This window comes from Vipera berus (genome assembly GCF_964194415.1).
Source record: "Vipera berus genome assembly, chromosome: Z".
NCBI classification, from domain to species: domain Eukaryota; kingdom Metazoa; phylum Chordata; class Lepidosauria; order Squamata; family Viperidae; genus Vipera; species Vipera berus.
In genome coordinates, this window is record NC_138205.1 from 23,245,981 (window position 1) to 23,261,827 (window position 15,847).

Consider the following 15,847-nt stretch of genomic DNA (forward strand, 5'->3'; position numbering starts at 1 on the left):
TGCAGTTCTGTGCCTAAGTCATTTCAAAGCATCCTTGCTTTGGCTTTCTGTTTTTTTCTGAGGAGACTCAGGGCACATGGTGAAAAACTGTTATTTAAAAGCACCAGGAGAGGAGATAGACCCCCAAGCCACAGTGCTGAGAAATTTCCTGACTGTAAGAACAATTAATCAGTGCAAAGGCATGCCTCTGGAAATCTTTTGAATCCATATCATATCAAATCTTGAAAGCAACTTATACTTTTCAAATAAAATTCTCTTGCATAGCCTTTTTTGCCCCCCAAAACCTATCAAATTATCTAGTAAAAAATAAAAAATAAAGCTTGCCCTGAAGATCTATCTCAATGATCATTAAATGGATGAAACAAATTATTCCTTTCACTGTGTAGCATATAAAGTCCAACAATACTAGATATAATCACTCAGGTCAAAATTCCACAGCCACATATTGACCTGCAATAAGGTTTCTCTGTCCTGATCTGTTTTTGACAAACCCATGCTGGCTTCTCATAACTATTTTCTTTGTTTCTATCCTTTTATCGTATGTAAAATATGTTTCTTTATATGCCAAATGAAGACAAAATATTTTTTTTAAAACATATCATGGATCATTTATCCCTCTTCTCTTATTAAAACTTGGTCAGTGGGCAACTGGAATAGAAAACCTCTCCTATTTGAAATAGAATGTCAACTAGAGGATTAAATCTTTAAGTGAAAAAACATGTTCTATTCAAGGAGAATCTACTGTAGTTTAAAGAAGAAAGAAGAAATGGGGATAGAAGGATATGTTTGTTAATAGTTCACATATCTACAATTAAAAAAGAAGAAGATAAGGTAAGGTAAGGTAAGGTAAGGTAGGGTAGGGTAGGGTAGGATAGGATAGGATAGGATAGGATAGGATAGGATAGGATAGGATAGGATAGGATAGGATAGGATAGGATAGGATAGGATAGGATAGGATGAGGTGAGGTGAGGTGAGGTGAGGTGAGGTGAGGTGAGGTGAGGTGAGATGAGATGAGATGAGATGAGATGAGATGAGATGAGATGAGATGAGATGAGATAAGATAAGATAAGATAAGATAAGATAGCATAGCATAAGGTTAGATGAGAAAAGCTGTGGTTTTTAATTTGGAAAAAGTGAACTGGAAATTACATTGTATGCTAATGATGAACATGTTAGGGATGAGCTTTACAAAATGTTGTTGAAACTGAATTTGGAAAATGACTGTGTTAAGGACTGCATGGTTCAATGGGTAAATTGTAGCTATAATGATTGACCAATAGGAAAATATGTGGATGCATAGTTGTTAGCTGCGAAGTCATGTCCGACCCATTACGACCCTATGGACAATGTTCCTCCAGGCCTTCCTGTCCTCTACCATCTTCTGGAGTCCATTTAAGCTCACGCCTACTGCTTCAGTGACTCCATCCAGCCACCTCATTCTCTGTTGTCCCCTTCTTCTATTGCCCTCAATCTTTCCCAGCATTAGGCTCTTCTCCAGTGAGTCCTTCCTTCTCATTAGGTGGCCAAAGTATTTGAGTTTTAGGTTCAGGATCTGGCCTTCTAAAGAGCAATCAAGGTTGATCTCCTCTAGGTGGATGTATAGAGTGACCTCTATATTGAATTATAATCTGAAAGAAAATTGCTATAAAGTAATGAATCATTGGATTGAAAAATTGTCAAAGATCTATAAAGGAATTTCAAATATATGCTAGAAATGTAATCATAAAAAAGATATTTTTAACACCTCTGGTGGACCTATGACAAAGCAAAGAAATATTGGGATCAGATTTTTATCCTAATTTGGAAGATTTTTAAAATAAATATAAAACTGAACACAGAAGTTTTCCTTTTAGCTTTAATGTCAAAGAGTTTAAAATGGAACTTTGTTATTATATATTGCACTCTTTGAAATTAAACAAAGCACATTCCAATGAAGCTCAGTCTTGTTTCTCTAATTTAATTCCAACTGAAATATGTTTGAAATCGAATTTTAATACATGCTTATTTTGAACAACAAAGCATAATTTGATTTTAAGTAGGTTTTTAAACTCATAGTTATTTTAAACCTGAAAGCATAATCCCACAACTTGGTTATTTCCCAGGTAGGCATCAAACATATTTTCAGTAAGAAGAACTTACCATATACAGAACTAGTCAAGACTACTTTGAAGGAGCACATGATTTAGTTAAAATTAATACCTGTGCTTGGACTGAGAATTTATTTCAAAATTTGCATGTTACATGACAAACAGAGAAATGGTATTCCAGTTAATATATAGTTGAAGAAGGAATCTGGCCAAATAAACTATACCATTAATGAACTACTATGAAAAACACATAAAACCTGAACATGCTCCAAAATCAACTTTTCCTTCAATATCATTCACATTAAACTGGATAGGATACATCCATTCTTTGACTTTTTTCTCCATATCAAGTTTTATCTATAAATCAAGTTAAATCAAGATCATGTAGATTTTTTCCAAATTCTATCAAAGTAAATTAATGTACAAAAAACCTTCACAAAACACTTCACAATAATCTAAAGATGTTTCAATAACTCTGTATACAAAAAGACAGTTATGTTTCTTTTCTTATTAAATGTTCCTTCTTGTTCATCTCAGGTCTCAATAAAATTATATAGCATTTTGGGGAAAATATACATCCCAGTAAACCAGCACTGGACGATAAGATAGAAAAGATCTCCACAGCTACCATGTATTTCCCTCTAGTGCTCAGGTAGGTTGGAACAAATGACACCCAAACGCAGCAAAAGACCAGCATGCTGAAAGTAATGAACTTGGCCTCATTAAAACTGCTGGGCAGCTTCCTGGCTTGGAAAGCAATGTTAAAGCTAACACTAGCCAGGAAGCCCATGTAACCAAGGACACAGTAAAACATGATCACTGAGCCCTCATTGCATTCCATTATGATTTTTTCCTTCAGTGAGTGCAGATCTGTATCTGGGAAAGGGGGAGAGGTACTCAGCCAAACACTGCAAATTCCCACCTGGATGAAGGAACCCAAAATGACAATAAAATTAGCCAGTCCTTTCCCTACCCACTTCCTCATTTTGGATCCTGGTTTGGTTGCCACAAATGCCATAATCACAGTCATGGTTTTTGCCAATACAGACGAAAGGGCCACTGAGAAGATAATGCCAAAGGTCATTTGCCGGAGAAGGCAGGTCATCTTTTCAGGTCTTCCCATGAAGAGGAAGGAGCAGAGGAAGCAGAGGAGAAGGGAAAGGAGGAGGATACAAGTGAGGCTCCAGTTGTTGGCTTTAACAATTGGAGTCTCTCGATGCATCCAAAAGATTCCAAGCACAAAGATTGTAATCAAAGAGAAAACAAGAGCCATTGTAATAAAGAGGATTCCTAAAGGTTCATTATAAGAGAGATAGGTAGACACTTTGGGGATACATTGATTTTGGATATTGTTGGGATATTCATTTTCTGGACATTTCATGCAGACATCCATATCTGGGGGGAAAAATAGAATATATTCTTCCAATATACCAAACTTTCTATCAGTATAGAATACCGTATATACTTGAGTATAAGCCGAATTTTTCAGCCCACTTTTTGGGCTGAAAAAATCCACTTCGGCTTATACTCCAGTGAACAAAAAAAGAGAACTTACCGAGGACTTGCGCGCGGCCGAGGCTTCGGTGCTTCCGGGATCGCGCACACCTCTCCCAAGCCGCCGCCGTCCGGAGACCTGCCGAAGTTTGGGGAGGTTTGGGGAGGTGCGCGCGCACCTCCCCAAACCTCCCCAAACGTCGGCAGGTCTCCGGACCTCCGCGCCCTGCCTGCCTGCTTCTTTCCGCTGCCTGGCTGCCCTACGATGTAACCCACTTCATGATAGAGTGCGACGCCTGCAAGGACTGGTTTCACGGCAGGTAACACAAAGCGGTCATTTTCGCCTTTCCCTACCCCCCTCGCCCGCCCGCTCGCTTTTTTTTCCTCTCAAGCATCACTGGACTGGGCCAGGGAAATCAGAGAGAAGCTGGGCGTGCAGCGTCACAGCGATGGCTGGAAGCCTCGCCCAGCTAGAGACAGAGAGGAGGGAGGGAGGGAGGGCGCGCGCAGGCAGAGAGGGTTTGGTCAGGGTGGCGGCGGCGGCGGACGCGGGGAGCTGAGGCGCCGTCCGGTAGGTAGAGGCCGTTATGGGAAGGAGGCGGGAGAAGGGACGTGTGGGGGAAGTACGGGGGCCGTGTAAACGGAGTACGTGCGGCGCCGCGCGGGTCTGATAGAACTGGGCCGGCAACGGGTGCTTGTGAAGCGGCTGAGGGCTGGCTAGGGAGGGGGCGGCGGCGGCGGCGCTGGCGCTTTGTGGGTGGGACAAGGCTCTTGAGAGAGAACATGGCGGAGGCGGAACCGACCCCACCGCTCCCTGCAGGGGAGAGAAGCTGGGCAAGCGCTGCTCCAGTCCTCACTCTTCTTCCCTCTCCTGATTTTGCCTTCCTCTCCAAGATAAGTTCGAGCGGTAGGGGAAAGTTAGAGCCCCTTTCCGAGGCCGCCCCTTACTTGGGATTGTTGGGCGAGAAGGTGACGTGGGCACGGAGGAGGAAGTAAGTTGTGCTTTACTCGTCGCTGCAGGGGGGGAGAAAAAAGGTTCTTGCCGGCCGGACTTGGATGGCGGCAGCGGCCTCAGCTGGGAGCCGCAGCCCCGCCTAGTCTGGCTGAGCTGAACCAGCTCAACACAAAGCGATTGGGCCTTTCCTCCCCCCCCCTTTCCCTCCCCCCTCCCGCTCTAGGGCAGAGATCCCCTTCCTATCGCTCGGGGCCTTTCGTCTCTTTGGCTCGCCAGGGCTGGAGCGGCGAGAGCGAGCGGCAGAGGAGAGATGGTGGGCTCCTGGCTGCCGCTTCTGCTCTGTGCAGTTTTCCAACAGGCCTTTTTGGAGAAGAGGAGGCAGAGGCTTGCGGAGCGCGGATCCAGCCTCCGCCGCCGACAGAGGCTCGATCCGCTGTTCTGCAAGCCTCCGCCGCCGGTTAATACCCTGTATTCAGCTCTGGGAAGTGGGGGGAAGGGGGAGAGAGGGGGAGTTTGGGAGGAGGGGGAGCTCCACGGTGCAAAAATAAAGCCCTGCCGCTCTTCGCATTGCTTGCCCGACTGGCTGTCATGGGACCGCACGGATCGCCTCGCTCCCACCAGCAGCTGATTCCTTCGAGTTTGGTCTCGAGCGATTTTGCATTTTCTCCAGTGCTGAAAGCCACTCGGGGAACTTGAGTTACTGGCTCCCCGATCACTCCACCCTCATCTTCTCTTCGTTCCCGCTTCCCCCCGAAGGTTCCTCTCGCCATCCGTGACTAAAGTCCCACTCCCACCCCCCGCGGCAGGTTGGATCCCCCCCAACTATCTTGAGTACCTCCTAGAGCCCCGCGCTGCCCTCCCCCAAGCCACCGCAGCCGGAGAGGACGGCTCTGAAGTTAGATATTCCGCCCGTAAGTCGCAGAGGGACCCCGGGTGTTCATAATTGATCCATAAAAACCTAATACCGAATAAAAGTACGATACATCAATAAAAAGATCCAATTTGATTTTTCCCCCCCGCCACACACACACACACACAGGTTGGAGACCCTCCGACGTGGCTTGGGCACCCAGAGGCTCCCGCTGCCCCCTTTTCTCCACCGGGCGAGAGAGGCAAAACGTGCACCAGCCCTGCCCCCATCCACCTCCAGTATGGATGGCTCTGCCAAAAGAAAAGCAGCCGAAGCAAGCCTCCCATTGAGAGAATGGGGCAGCGGAGGCTTGCAGAACGGCGGATCGAGCCTCTGCCGGCGGCGGAGGCTTGCAGAACGGCGGATCCCAGCCTCGGCTTATACTTGAGTCAAGAACTTTTTCCAGTTTTGGGGGGTAAAATTAGGGGTCTCGGCTTATACTCGAGTCGGCTTATACTCAAGTATATACGGTATATAGAGTACAATTTATGTTGATACAAGTTACCTATTTTGTGAAGAGAGGATAGCAATTCTCTCTTTTTTAATGGAAAAACATATATCAGTCTCATAATATAGAATAGATCCTTCATGATGCACAGAGGGTGTTGTTTGAAAATCAAAAGCAAATAAAAGTATTTCCTGTCCTCTCTATTCATTTGTAAAATCAGCTAATTACTAATACAATCTTGCGATTCCAATTTGGACTAGCAATATTTGCAGCTTCATAGACATGTTTGTAGAAATAAATATTATAAATACTTGGTACTAATAGATCAAGTTGATATGGTATTTTAAGGAATGGATGGAACAAGAAATTGGAGGACCCTATTTTGTCTAAGCTATAGAAATTGAGAAAGACAGAGTGAGAGAAGAGACAATATTTATTGGGGGAGGGTCTTTACTTGTTTTGTTCCAAACAAACAAATAAATAGATGCACTGGTATGGATTTTTGCTGGTCAGTCAAAAGCCTCATGTCATTTTGTCTTACCTATTTCATCAGAGATCTGCCCTTCTGAACATGACACACAGTCATAACAACAAAATTTCTCTCTTTCCTTCTTTTTTTTCCTGGAGCCTGGGTAGCAGTGGTCATTGCACACAGAAACAGGAAGCCCCTGAACAGTAAAAGGTATGAGAGAATTAGAAAATAAAATACCTTTCCAAGAACTTTCCAAAACAGAAACCCACAGCTGGGATGAAGAGGCAGAAGAAAATGAAAATGAGAAAACTTGAGTTAATGAGAAGGAATTGGCACTGACTTCTTTGTTTTTTTAGATGTTTTATTGATTTTCTAATTTTACATGTAAGTATTTAAAAAGCTGCGTGGCAGCTGGGTTAATTAATAATACAATGACATACAAGTATCTTTAGTACAAGTCTCAAGCTGCTATATTAATTTTCCCTCTCTTTTCCCCTTAGTATTTACTGTCTTTTGTTTAAACTAATACAATTCTTATTAAATCAATTAAATAAAAATGACATTCTTACATTTATCAATAATTTTTGGCTTATACATACCCTTATTATTTTAACATACAGTCTTTATAGGCAATCAATATCCCAATTAGTTTTCCCCAGTTTTTAATTTCCTATTAATATTTAACAACATTTAAGATTTTTAGTTTTCAAGTTTTAAGTAACCAAAGTTTCCATTATCACAATACATCACAAAGTCTAATATTCAGAATACACATCTTATTTATTTATATATAGTCTATTTCTCACCATCTTACATCAACTAATTAATAATACAATATAACATTCTTATTTTCTATTAATTTCCAAACATCTTAAATTTAGTAACCAAATTTTCTCTTGTTTCAGTATCAAATACTTCCTCTCTTTTTCTCTTAATATCTATTATTTCATATTTAAGCTAGTACAATTTTTATTATATCAGCTATCGTATTATCCGGCGTATGACTTTTTAACCCATGAAAATCTTCTCAAAAGTCAGGGGTCGTCTTATAAGCCCAGTCGTCTTATACGCCGGAAAATATGGGTACATAAATCAATCGAGTGCCCCCGTTCTTGCAAAGCAACTTCAAACCTCCTTAGTCCAGTCCCCCCTCCAACGTGACCCTCCCTTCCCACCCCCAAGAGCCTCTAAGCCCCTTCCCCTCCCCCTTGCAAACGCCAGACCCTGGGAGCAGCAGGAAGCCCCTCCCCCTCACCCAAGCGGCATCTGAGCATAAGCAGAGCATGTCCTGCTACCCACTATCTCTCCTGGCAGCCCGGACAGCAGTACATGGCGGCCTGGTGCCCCTCTCACCCACAGACCACCCAGTGGCCCTCACCAGCCAGCCTCGGCATGGCCGCCCCAAGCCCGGCTCTCCAGCGTGTCTTCCGGGCCTGCCTGGCCGATCGCCTCCCGGGCGGGGCTTGGCTCCAGATGCAGTGACTGCTCCGTCTGCAAATGCACTCTCAAAGCCAGATTGTGCTCGGCCATGCAGGCTGCCGAAAGGCAGGGACTCGGAGTTCCCACGGTGGTTGCGGCTTCTGGCGTGCCGTTTGCAGAGTCTGGCCTGGAAGAGTGCATCATGTGAACTCAGCTCTTGGGTGTATTCCAAAGGGTGGGTGGAAGGAAAAGCCCCTTTGGGCTTCAAAAGGGCAGCTTTGCACCATCTGCATCAGATGGGGCTGAATTGGGCTTGTGTTGCAGCTGGATTTAGTCGGAGGATAAAACATACAAGGAACAGTTGCTGGAATTGGGTATGTCTAGTCAAGGGGTAGGCAATCTTGGTTCTTTTATGGATCATGGACTTCAACTCCCAGAATTCCTGAGCCAGCCAGGAATTCTGGGAGTTGAAGTCCACATAGCCATGTTCCAATATCTCAGGGGCTGCCCCAAAGAAGAGGGAGTCAAGCTATTCTCCAAAGCACCACAAGGCTGGACAAGAAGCAACGGATGGAAACTAACCAAAGAGAAAAGCAACCTGGAACTAAGGAGAAACTTCCTGACAGTGAGGACAATTAACCAGTGGAACAACCTGCCTCCAGAAGTGGTGAATGCTTCAGCACTGGAGGTTTTTAAGAAGAGACTGGGCAGTCATTTATCTGAAATGGTATAGCATTTCTGGCGTATAAGATGACTTTTTAACCCATGAAAATCTTCTCAAAAGTCGGGGGTTGTCTTATACGCCCAGTCGTCTTATACGCTGGAAAATACGGTAAGTAAAAACATGTTTATTATATTTATCAATATATTTTAGCTTATGTTCATCTTAATTAGCTTTACATTCAACCTTTATAAACAAATCAATATTCAAATTTAACTTTTAATATTTATACTTCCAAATTTTAAAGTAACCAGTTTTCTTTATCTCAGTTCATAACAAAATCTAGTGTTCAAAGTATGTATCTTGTCAAATCAAGTATATTCTATTTTAATCCTTACTAATAAATCAATGCCCCAATTCAGCCTTATTCTAGCTTTCTTTCTTTGCCAACTCGCCTTCCATATCCATGTTTTTAAATCATCGTATAGATCTTCCTTTGTTATTATATATATTGTTTGAAATAAGGAAGGCCATCCAGTCAGTATTTTTTGAAGGAGCTAACAAATTGTCTCTCTATTTTTCTCTCCCAGTGTAGTTGTCCTGAAATGTTTATCTTCCCTTTGGTCTGTTCTTCTTGATCCTCAGGTTTCTTCTGGTTTATATAGAAAGTCTTTTCCATTTTCAAAATTATCAATTCCTTTTCTAAGTTTTCCATTAACTGTGTTTGTTGATCAGTTGAATCTTCTATCATAGTATTTGATTGCTCCATTTCTTCTATTATATTCTGTGTAGTTAATTCTTTGGGTGTAATCAAAGTTTGGGTTCATATATCTAGACTGACATCTTGTTCTTTTCTGTAACCTCTTAGTTCATCAGTGGCATTAAGAATAGTTTCATGAATTGCTTTCAACATAAATAAAATCTGTTCCTGATCTTTGTCCATGTTCTATTAGTGATGTGGATTAAAAGCTTTACAGTCATAGAATGAAAATATTTTTAGCACTGAGTTTAGAACATAGCTGGGCTTCTCACAGCTGATTGCCAAGGTCAAAAATGTCTTATCTATAATAGTTTGACTGAACTATGTAATATTGAAAAAGGTACAAGGCAGGGGTGCCCGTTGTCACCTCTATTATTTGTTTTAACATTGGAAATATTACTGATTAAAATACACAATTCGGATAAAATTAGGGGAATCCAAATAAGAGATCAGGATTATAGATTGAGGGTGTTTGCATATGATCTGGTTGTTACATTAACTCAGCCTGATTATTCAGTTGTAGAATTGATGGAGATAATAATGCAATATGGGAGAGTTTCTGGATTTAAGATTAATATACAAAAAACTAAAATACTGTCTAAAAATATGACAGTATCTCAAAAGGCTGTTTTAGAAGAACTAACGGGATTTGAAATAGTCAAAAGGGTTAAATATTTGGGGATATATTTGTCAGCCTCAAATGTGAAGTTATACAAAAATAATTATGAAAAGTTATGGGGAAAAGTACAAAAAGAATTAGATAGTTAGAAAAAATTACAATTATCTTTATTGGGAAGAATTGCAGCAGTGAAAATGAATGTTTTGCCAAATGATACCTATACTTAAAAAGGATTTAAACTTGGAGGAATGGCAAAAAGGAGTCAATAAATTTGTCTGGGCAGGGAAAAAGCCACGAGTTAAATTTAAGATAATGCAAGATATGCGTGAAAGAGGTGGTCTTAAAATGCCTAATTTTAAATTATATTATGAGGCTGCTGCTTTATCAGCGATAAGTGACTGGTTTAATTTAACACAAGCGAGATTATTAAATCTTGAGGGTTATGATTTGTTATTTGGATGGCATGCATATTTATTGTATGATAAGAAGGTGGATAATGTGTTCAAGATACATATTTTAAGGTATGCTCTGTTGCGAGTCTGGAAAAAGTATAGACATAAGTTAAATTATAAGATACCTATTTGGGCAATACCTAAACATGCAATAGAAAATATAAATGTGGGATTTAAACATGATGTGACTACATATAAGGAAATTTTAAGTCTTGAGAGGAATGTATGGCAATTAAAGTCATATAGTATTTTAAAAGAAGAAAAGATTGTACAAACTTGGTTTCAGTATGGGCAATTACAGGCTAGATGGAAAGAGGACCAGAAAACTGGTTTTTCAATGATTGATGAAAATTTGGTAAAGCAAATTAGAGATCAAGGTCAAGCACATATAAAAAGGATATATACTGCATTGATAGAAATTGATTCAGAGACGGAACTTGTTAAAGATTGTATGATAAAGTGGGTTCAGAATTTTCAAGAAGTTATTACAATGGATACCTGGGAAAAGATTTGGGTTAGAAATGTAAAATTTACACAGGCCCAAAATTTAAGAGAGAATTTTTATAAAATGTTTTATAGGTGGCATTTAGATCCAAAAAAATTAGCAAGTATGTATCTGAACTGTCAGCCCAAATGTTGGAGGTGTGGCTGTGAGGACGCAACGTATTTTCATATATGGTGGACTTGCAAAAAGGTTAAAGCTTTTTGGATTAAAATTTGGTGGAATATGCAAAAAATATTTAAGAAAAGGATAAAGTTCTCTCCGCAACTGTTTTTATTGGGTATTATCACAGATATCACTGTTATAGATATTAAGTTGATGTTGAATTTAATTACGGCAGCGAGACTTTTAGTAGCGCAATATTGGAAGAAGGAAGAACTGCCGACTATAGAAGAATGGACTTTAAAAGTTTCTAACTTGGCGGAGATGGCAAAGATTTCAGCGTATGTGAAAGATCAATCGCAATAGAGATACACTGTGGAGTGGAAGAGATGGATTGATTATATTCAGAATAAATATGGGACTAAAAATTTTCACTTAGCATTTGAATAAGTAGAGGATTTATATGATGTATAATTAGCTTGTAGTTATTTTACTAAGAGTTAAAGTGCGATAGAATTTAATATTTTATTGTTGTTTGCATAGTCCAGAATTGGCATTGACTTCTTTGGATGTTTTAGCAGAAGACCTGGAATGGCAGAAAGTTATGTGTTCATAGGATCTGGCACATGTTTGGATTAGTCCAAACAGAATGTGGCACTACAGGAAGTCCCCAACTTACAACCACAATGCGGTGCATGATTAAGTCAATTGCATGTTTTTTAAGAAAGTCAATTCTGTTAAATTGGCCTTTTTTTGTTGAAAACTAACTAGAAACACTGCAAATCATGGTTATGTGACCATGGGACACCTGCAACTGTTCATTAATCTGAGTCAATTGTCATATGCCCGAAATGTGAACATGTAACAACAAAGGAAGCGGCAGGCTCTCCTTTGAGAACAGGTCACAAATAGCTTTGTTTTTTCAGTCCCTTGTAAATTTGAAAGGTTGTTTATAATGAGACTTGTATGCCGCCCTATCTCCCGAAGGACTCAGGGCGGCTAACAACAAAAAAATACAAATGAATACAAATATTAAAAAAGAATTAAATTGTATCAAAGTCCCACTAAAACCAATAAAAACATTTAAAATCATAATTAAAAACCCCATTATCATCAGTCCAATTCAGCCTATTGCGCACAGGGTGATGGGAAAACGTTCCTGGCAGCAGATGGTCCTGCAAATATCCCGGGCCTAAGCCATGTAGGGCTTTATAGGTAAGAACCAGCACCAGTTGTATGCCTAAGGCTATCTGTATTTACATTGGCAATTTTTGTACCCCAAGCACAATTGGAAGCATTTGCCTTAAGTTTCCTGTGGACATATTAATGCTCAAATGCATATGCAGAATACGTTATATGTCATCATCTCGAAAGCTTCCAAAAGACCAAAACATGATTTTCTTCAATTACTGCCATTTATTTGACAATTGCTCCAAAGAATGTTTTACTTTTATTATTAGTTGAGAATCTGTAGCTTCTTCTCACCTGGTTAAAACTTCTGTGCCATACAATTTGATTGTCATTAAGAGTTAATTCTCTGCCTGATGGAGCCCGAGGTTCCAATGTTCCAACTTTGACTCGAGAAAAGGAATTATTGGGGAAAGTAATCCAGTTTGCAACATCAAAACCTGTAATCAATTCTCTGTTTTCATCAAATGTAATAGAGTCTCCCATACTGTTGTTGAATACAATACTTTGCAAGAAAGAATGAAACTGTATTTTAAAAAAAATAAACAAATTAACACAAGAGTTTGAAATGATAACAACTCCATAAAATTATTTGAAGCTGAACTATCCTGCTTTGAAAAATGCAAGGGAAGATTGAGGGTATCTTCAATTCAATGTTGACTGCTGTCTGAACAAGATTCAGTAATTCCTTTGGCAAGATGTCCAGAATTGGCTTGCCATTACATTCTTTCTAGGACTGAGAGAGAATGATAGCCTAAGGTGATCAGTTGGATTTGTGCCTAATAAGGAGTAGAAGGAACCTATCCCTATTTACAGCACAGTGCCTTAACCACCACATCAAACTGTTTGTAATCATATATATTTCATATTTTATAATCACAGTGTCTCTCTTTCAGTTCATTAACATGTCAGCCCTTTTTTTCAAAATACTGAATATAGTTGTTATCTTTAAGGCGGAATGCTTTTGAGTATGTTACACAAATTATGACAAATATCTGACTGCAAGAACATTCAAGAACATGAGGGAAATTAATTCACAAAGATATGATAAGAAAACCTCAGGTTTTTAGCTGCATAGAATCTGAATGCGCTCCAGAATGGAGACTCAAATGGTGTTTCTCAAATTCCACAAACAAGTGGTCAGTACTCATTGACACAGGTCATCTACAATTGGTAACCAGCCCCCAAACTTAGAAGACAAGGTTTTACCTTTTCTATATTTCTTAACATCCAGAATAACAAACAAATAAATCTTAATATATTACTTTTCCAACTCTACTAAATCACTTCCAAGTATGCCATGTTCTCGATGGCTCTTAGAATCCAAAACAAATTAACATGTAAAACATGTAAAATAGGAAAAATAACAATGGCTATTTCTGGATAAAGGCTGTGGACCCAGTAAATTCTGTAGAATAGAATTTAAAAGATATTTTTTAAAAAAATTAGTAGTTATATTGTTTCACAAATAGGAAAGAAATATCCCTCCAATACAACTACTAATGTAAAAGCTTTTTTTCCAAGAGGAAGTGTTTTTATTCAACAGAATTCATTGGTATAATAATAATGATATATAATAATCATTCCCAGTAGCATCACTGAGATTAGGGAAACATGATGGCCCAATTGAATAAACAATGTTTGTATATTAGAAATAAATAAAATACCTGCCATGGTTTTAAATTCTGAAATATTACTTGTTCTGTTCCTATTACATTTCTACATCTGAATCTGGACTTGAGTAAGGCATGCAAAGAGTGCACCATAACATAGACGGCATTGTAAATGTTGTAACTATGACCGCTCATGCTCATTTCAAATAATATAGTTGGCAGACTCTCTAACTTCTCATTCCCAGTGCATAATAAGTTGCTATTTTTATTTATCCTGGAAATGTGTAATGAGCAATCAAATGCCTGCTCCCAAAAATTCTGAATGAAATTGTCTTCTTTTGCCCAAGATGGCCTTACAGTTTGAAGAAATTCTTGGAATCCAGGTGGATCTTTTGAACGAACTGTGAATGATAGGACGCCATGGAAACTCTGTATATCCCAAAGTCTCTGAATTGACAGTGATTCAAAATTCCAATGGGATGTAGCAATCCACACTTTACCCAAAGGAGTCCCTGAAAAAAAAGAAGCTACAAAGATGATCGTTCTCAGATTTTCCATGGCTGGAGTTAGGGCATAGATTAAACACACTTTGACTTTATCCTCCATATAGAGTTTATTATCACTTAACTCCATTGTAATCAACTGTATATACTCTTCCAGAAATGCCTTCCTGGGTGTTCGAAGTATGTAAGCATAGCAAATGTTGTTTTGTGAAAGCAACGGTTCAATTTTCTGCAAAAACATATCCCCATAATCATCATCCATAGCCAAGAGCCCAATCCAATTCCATCCAAAATGCTGAAGTAATCGAATAATTCCAGTGTATTGATGCATTTCATTCGGAACCATCTGGTACAAGGATGGAAATATGTTTTTCTCTCCATGTATTAGAGAAAATTCTCCATAGGCAAGCTGAAAGGCAATATATACCAAATAATTAGAACAATTATATAAGAATATGAAATGGGTTTCATATTCATCATAGGTAAGTCAGAAAGTCAGATCTAAAGTGTTGGTGGAAATTATGCAGTCAGTTCATATACATAGAGTATTATATTAGTTAAAAGGGTTGTCCATCTGTTTCTGAGCCCATTTTAATTGAGTGTGAAAACATTTAAACACAAGGACAAGATTGAAAGCAAGGCATTTATGATCTACAAAAGTATTTTAGTTTGACTACCTGAAAAGAGTCAAGTAGCATGTAGGAAAGAAAAAGTATTTTTGTAGTGGCCCAACCTCTTTGAAACTCAATGCCAACATGAGTTTGGTAATCTTCAATGTTTGGGCACAATTACAAAGACTCCTTAGTTTCTAAATATTTAATTCAACTCTGGAAAGTGGCCTAAAGGTATTTTGACATTGGAAGGAATTAAAGAAATTGGGTTTTCTAGGGAGCCATCTAAAGTGTCTACCTGTGGAATCTTGTAGTTGGCAAGAACTGTGGCCATGATGAATGAGGTCTCTGTCATACGTCCTCCAATGGCAGCAATAAATGTTTTCTTTAAATCACAGGTAAAGTTGGGAACAAACTTCTGCTGTGTGGAAAGTAAGCTCAGCATTGCCTTATAAGTTATCCTCGCAGGGAAGTAGTTGTTCACAATGTGGAAACCCAGTGTGATGTTCGGTAGGAGTTCGGGGTTCCTATTGATCTCCTTGACAGTAAACACCAAAGCAAGGATGTGCTGATACATCTTTGGCAGAGAACTGCAATAAAAACTATCATTTTAACTGAAGTGTCTCCTATCCTTCTCTTGTACAGTACTTGTGTACTCAAAGCTATGAAACTGAATATCATGAAGTTAAAAGTCGTCCATTGAACCAGTCCTACAATTAACTGAGAGGCAACCACTTCAAGCTACATGTGCTGAAAGTCAGCTGCAATAGTTGCAAGAGGCTCTGAAACCCTTAAATAACCACAGTCATAATGAAAAACATGTTATCTACTGCCATAATTTATCTTGGGAAAGAAACATTATATAGCTCATATGCAGGAAATGTGCTTGGAATCTATTTCTAAAGGCTACCCTTCCTATCTAATATGCAGCCTTATTAATGAATTTCCTTTCCCGTCAAGTATGGTACAATCAATGGCAAGTATTTTAAAGAACAGGAACACAAGGAGCAACATTGCTAGCATCTTCATTCTATTGTTGACAACACCAGC

General features: G+C 39.5%; 1 protein-coding gene across 1 annotated transcript; it reads right to left on the bottom strand.

Moving 5' to 3' along the window:
• Window positions 1–2,581: 2,581 nt before the first annotated feature.
• LOC308678715 (vomeronasal type-2 receptor 26-like) lies at window positions 2,582–15,374 on the bottom strand (the record flags this gene model as incomplete). Its single annotated transcript, XM_081345951.1, has 5 exons — window positions 2,582–3,483; window positions 6,437–6,563; window positions 12,368–12,595; window positions 14,041–14,595; window positions 15,096–15,374. 5 exons carry the CDS (start codon window positions 15,372–15,374, stop codon window positions 2,582–2,584), a joined length of 2,091 nt encoding a protein of 696 aa, XP_081202077.1.
• Window positions 15,375–15,847: the final 473 nt, after the last annotated feature.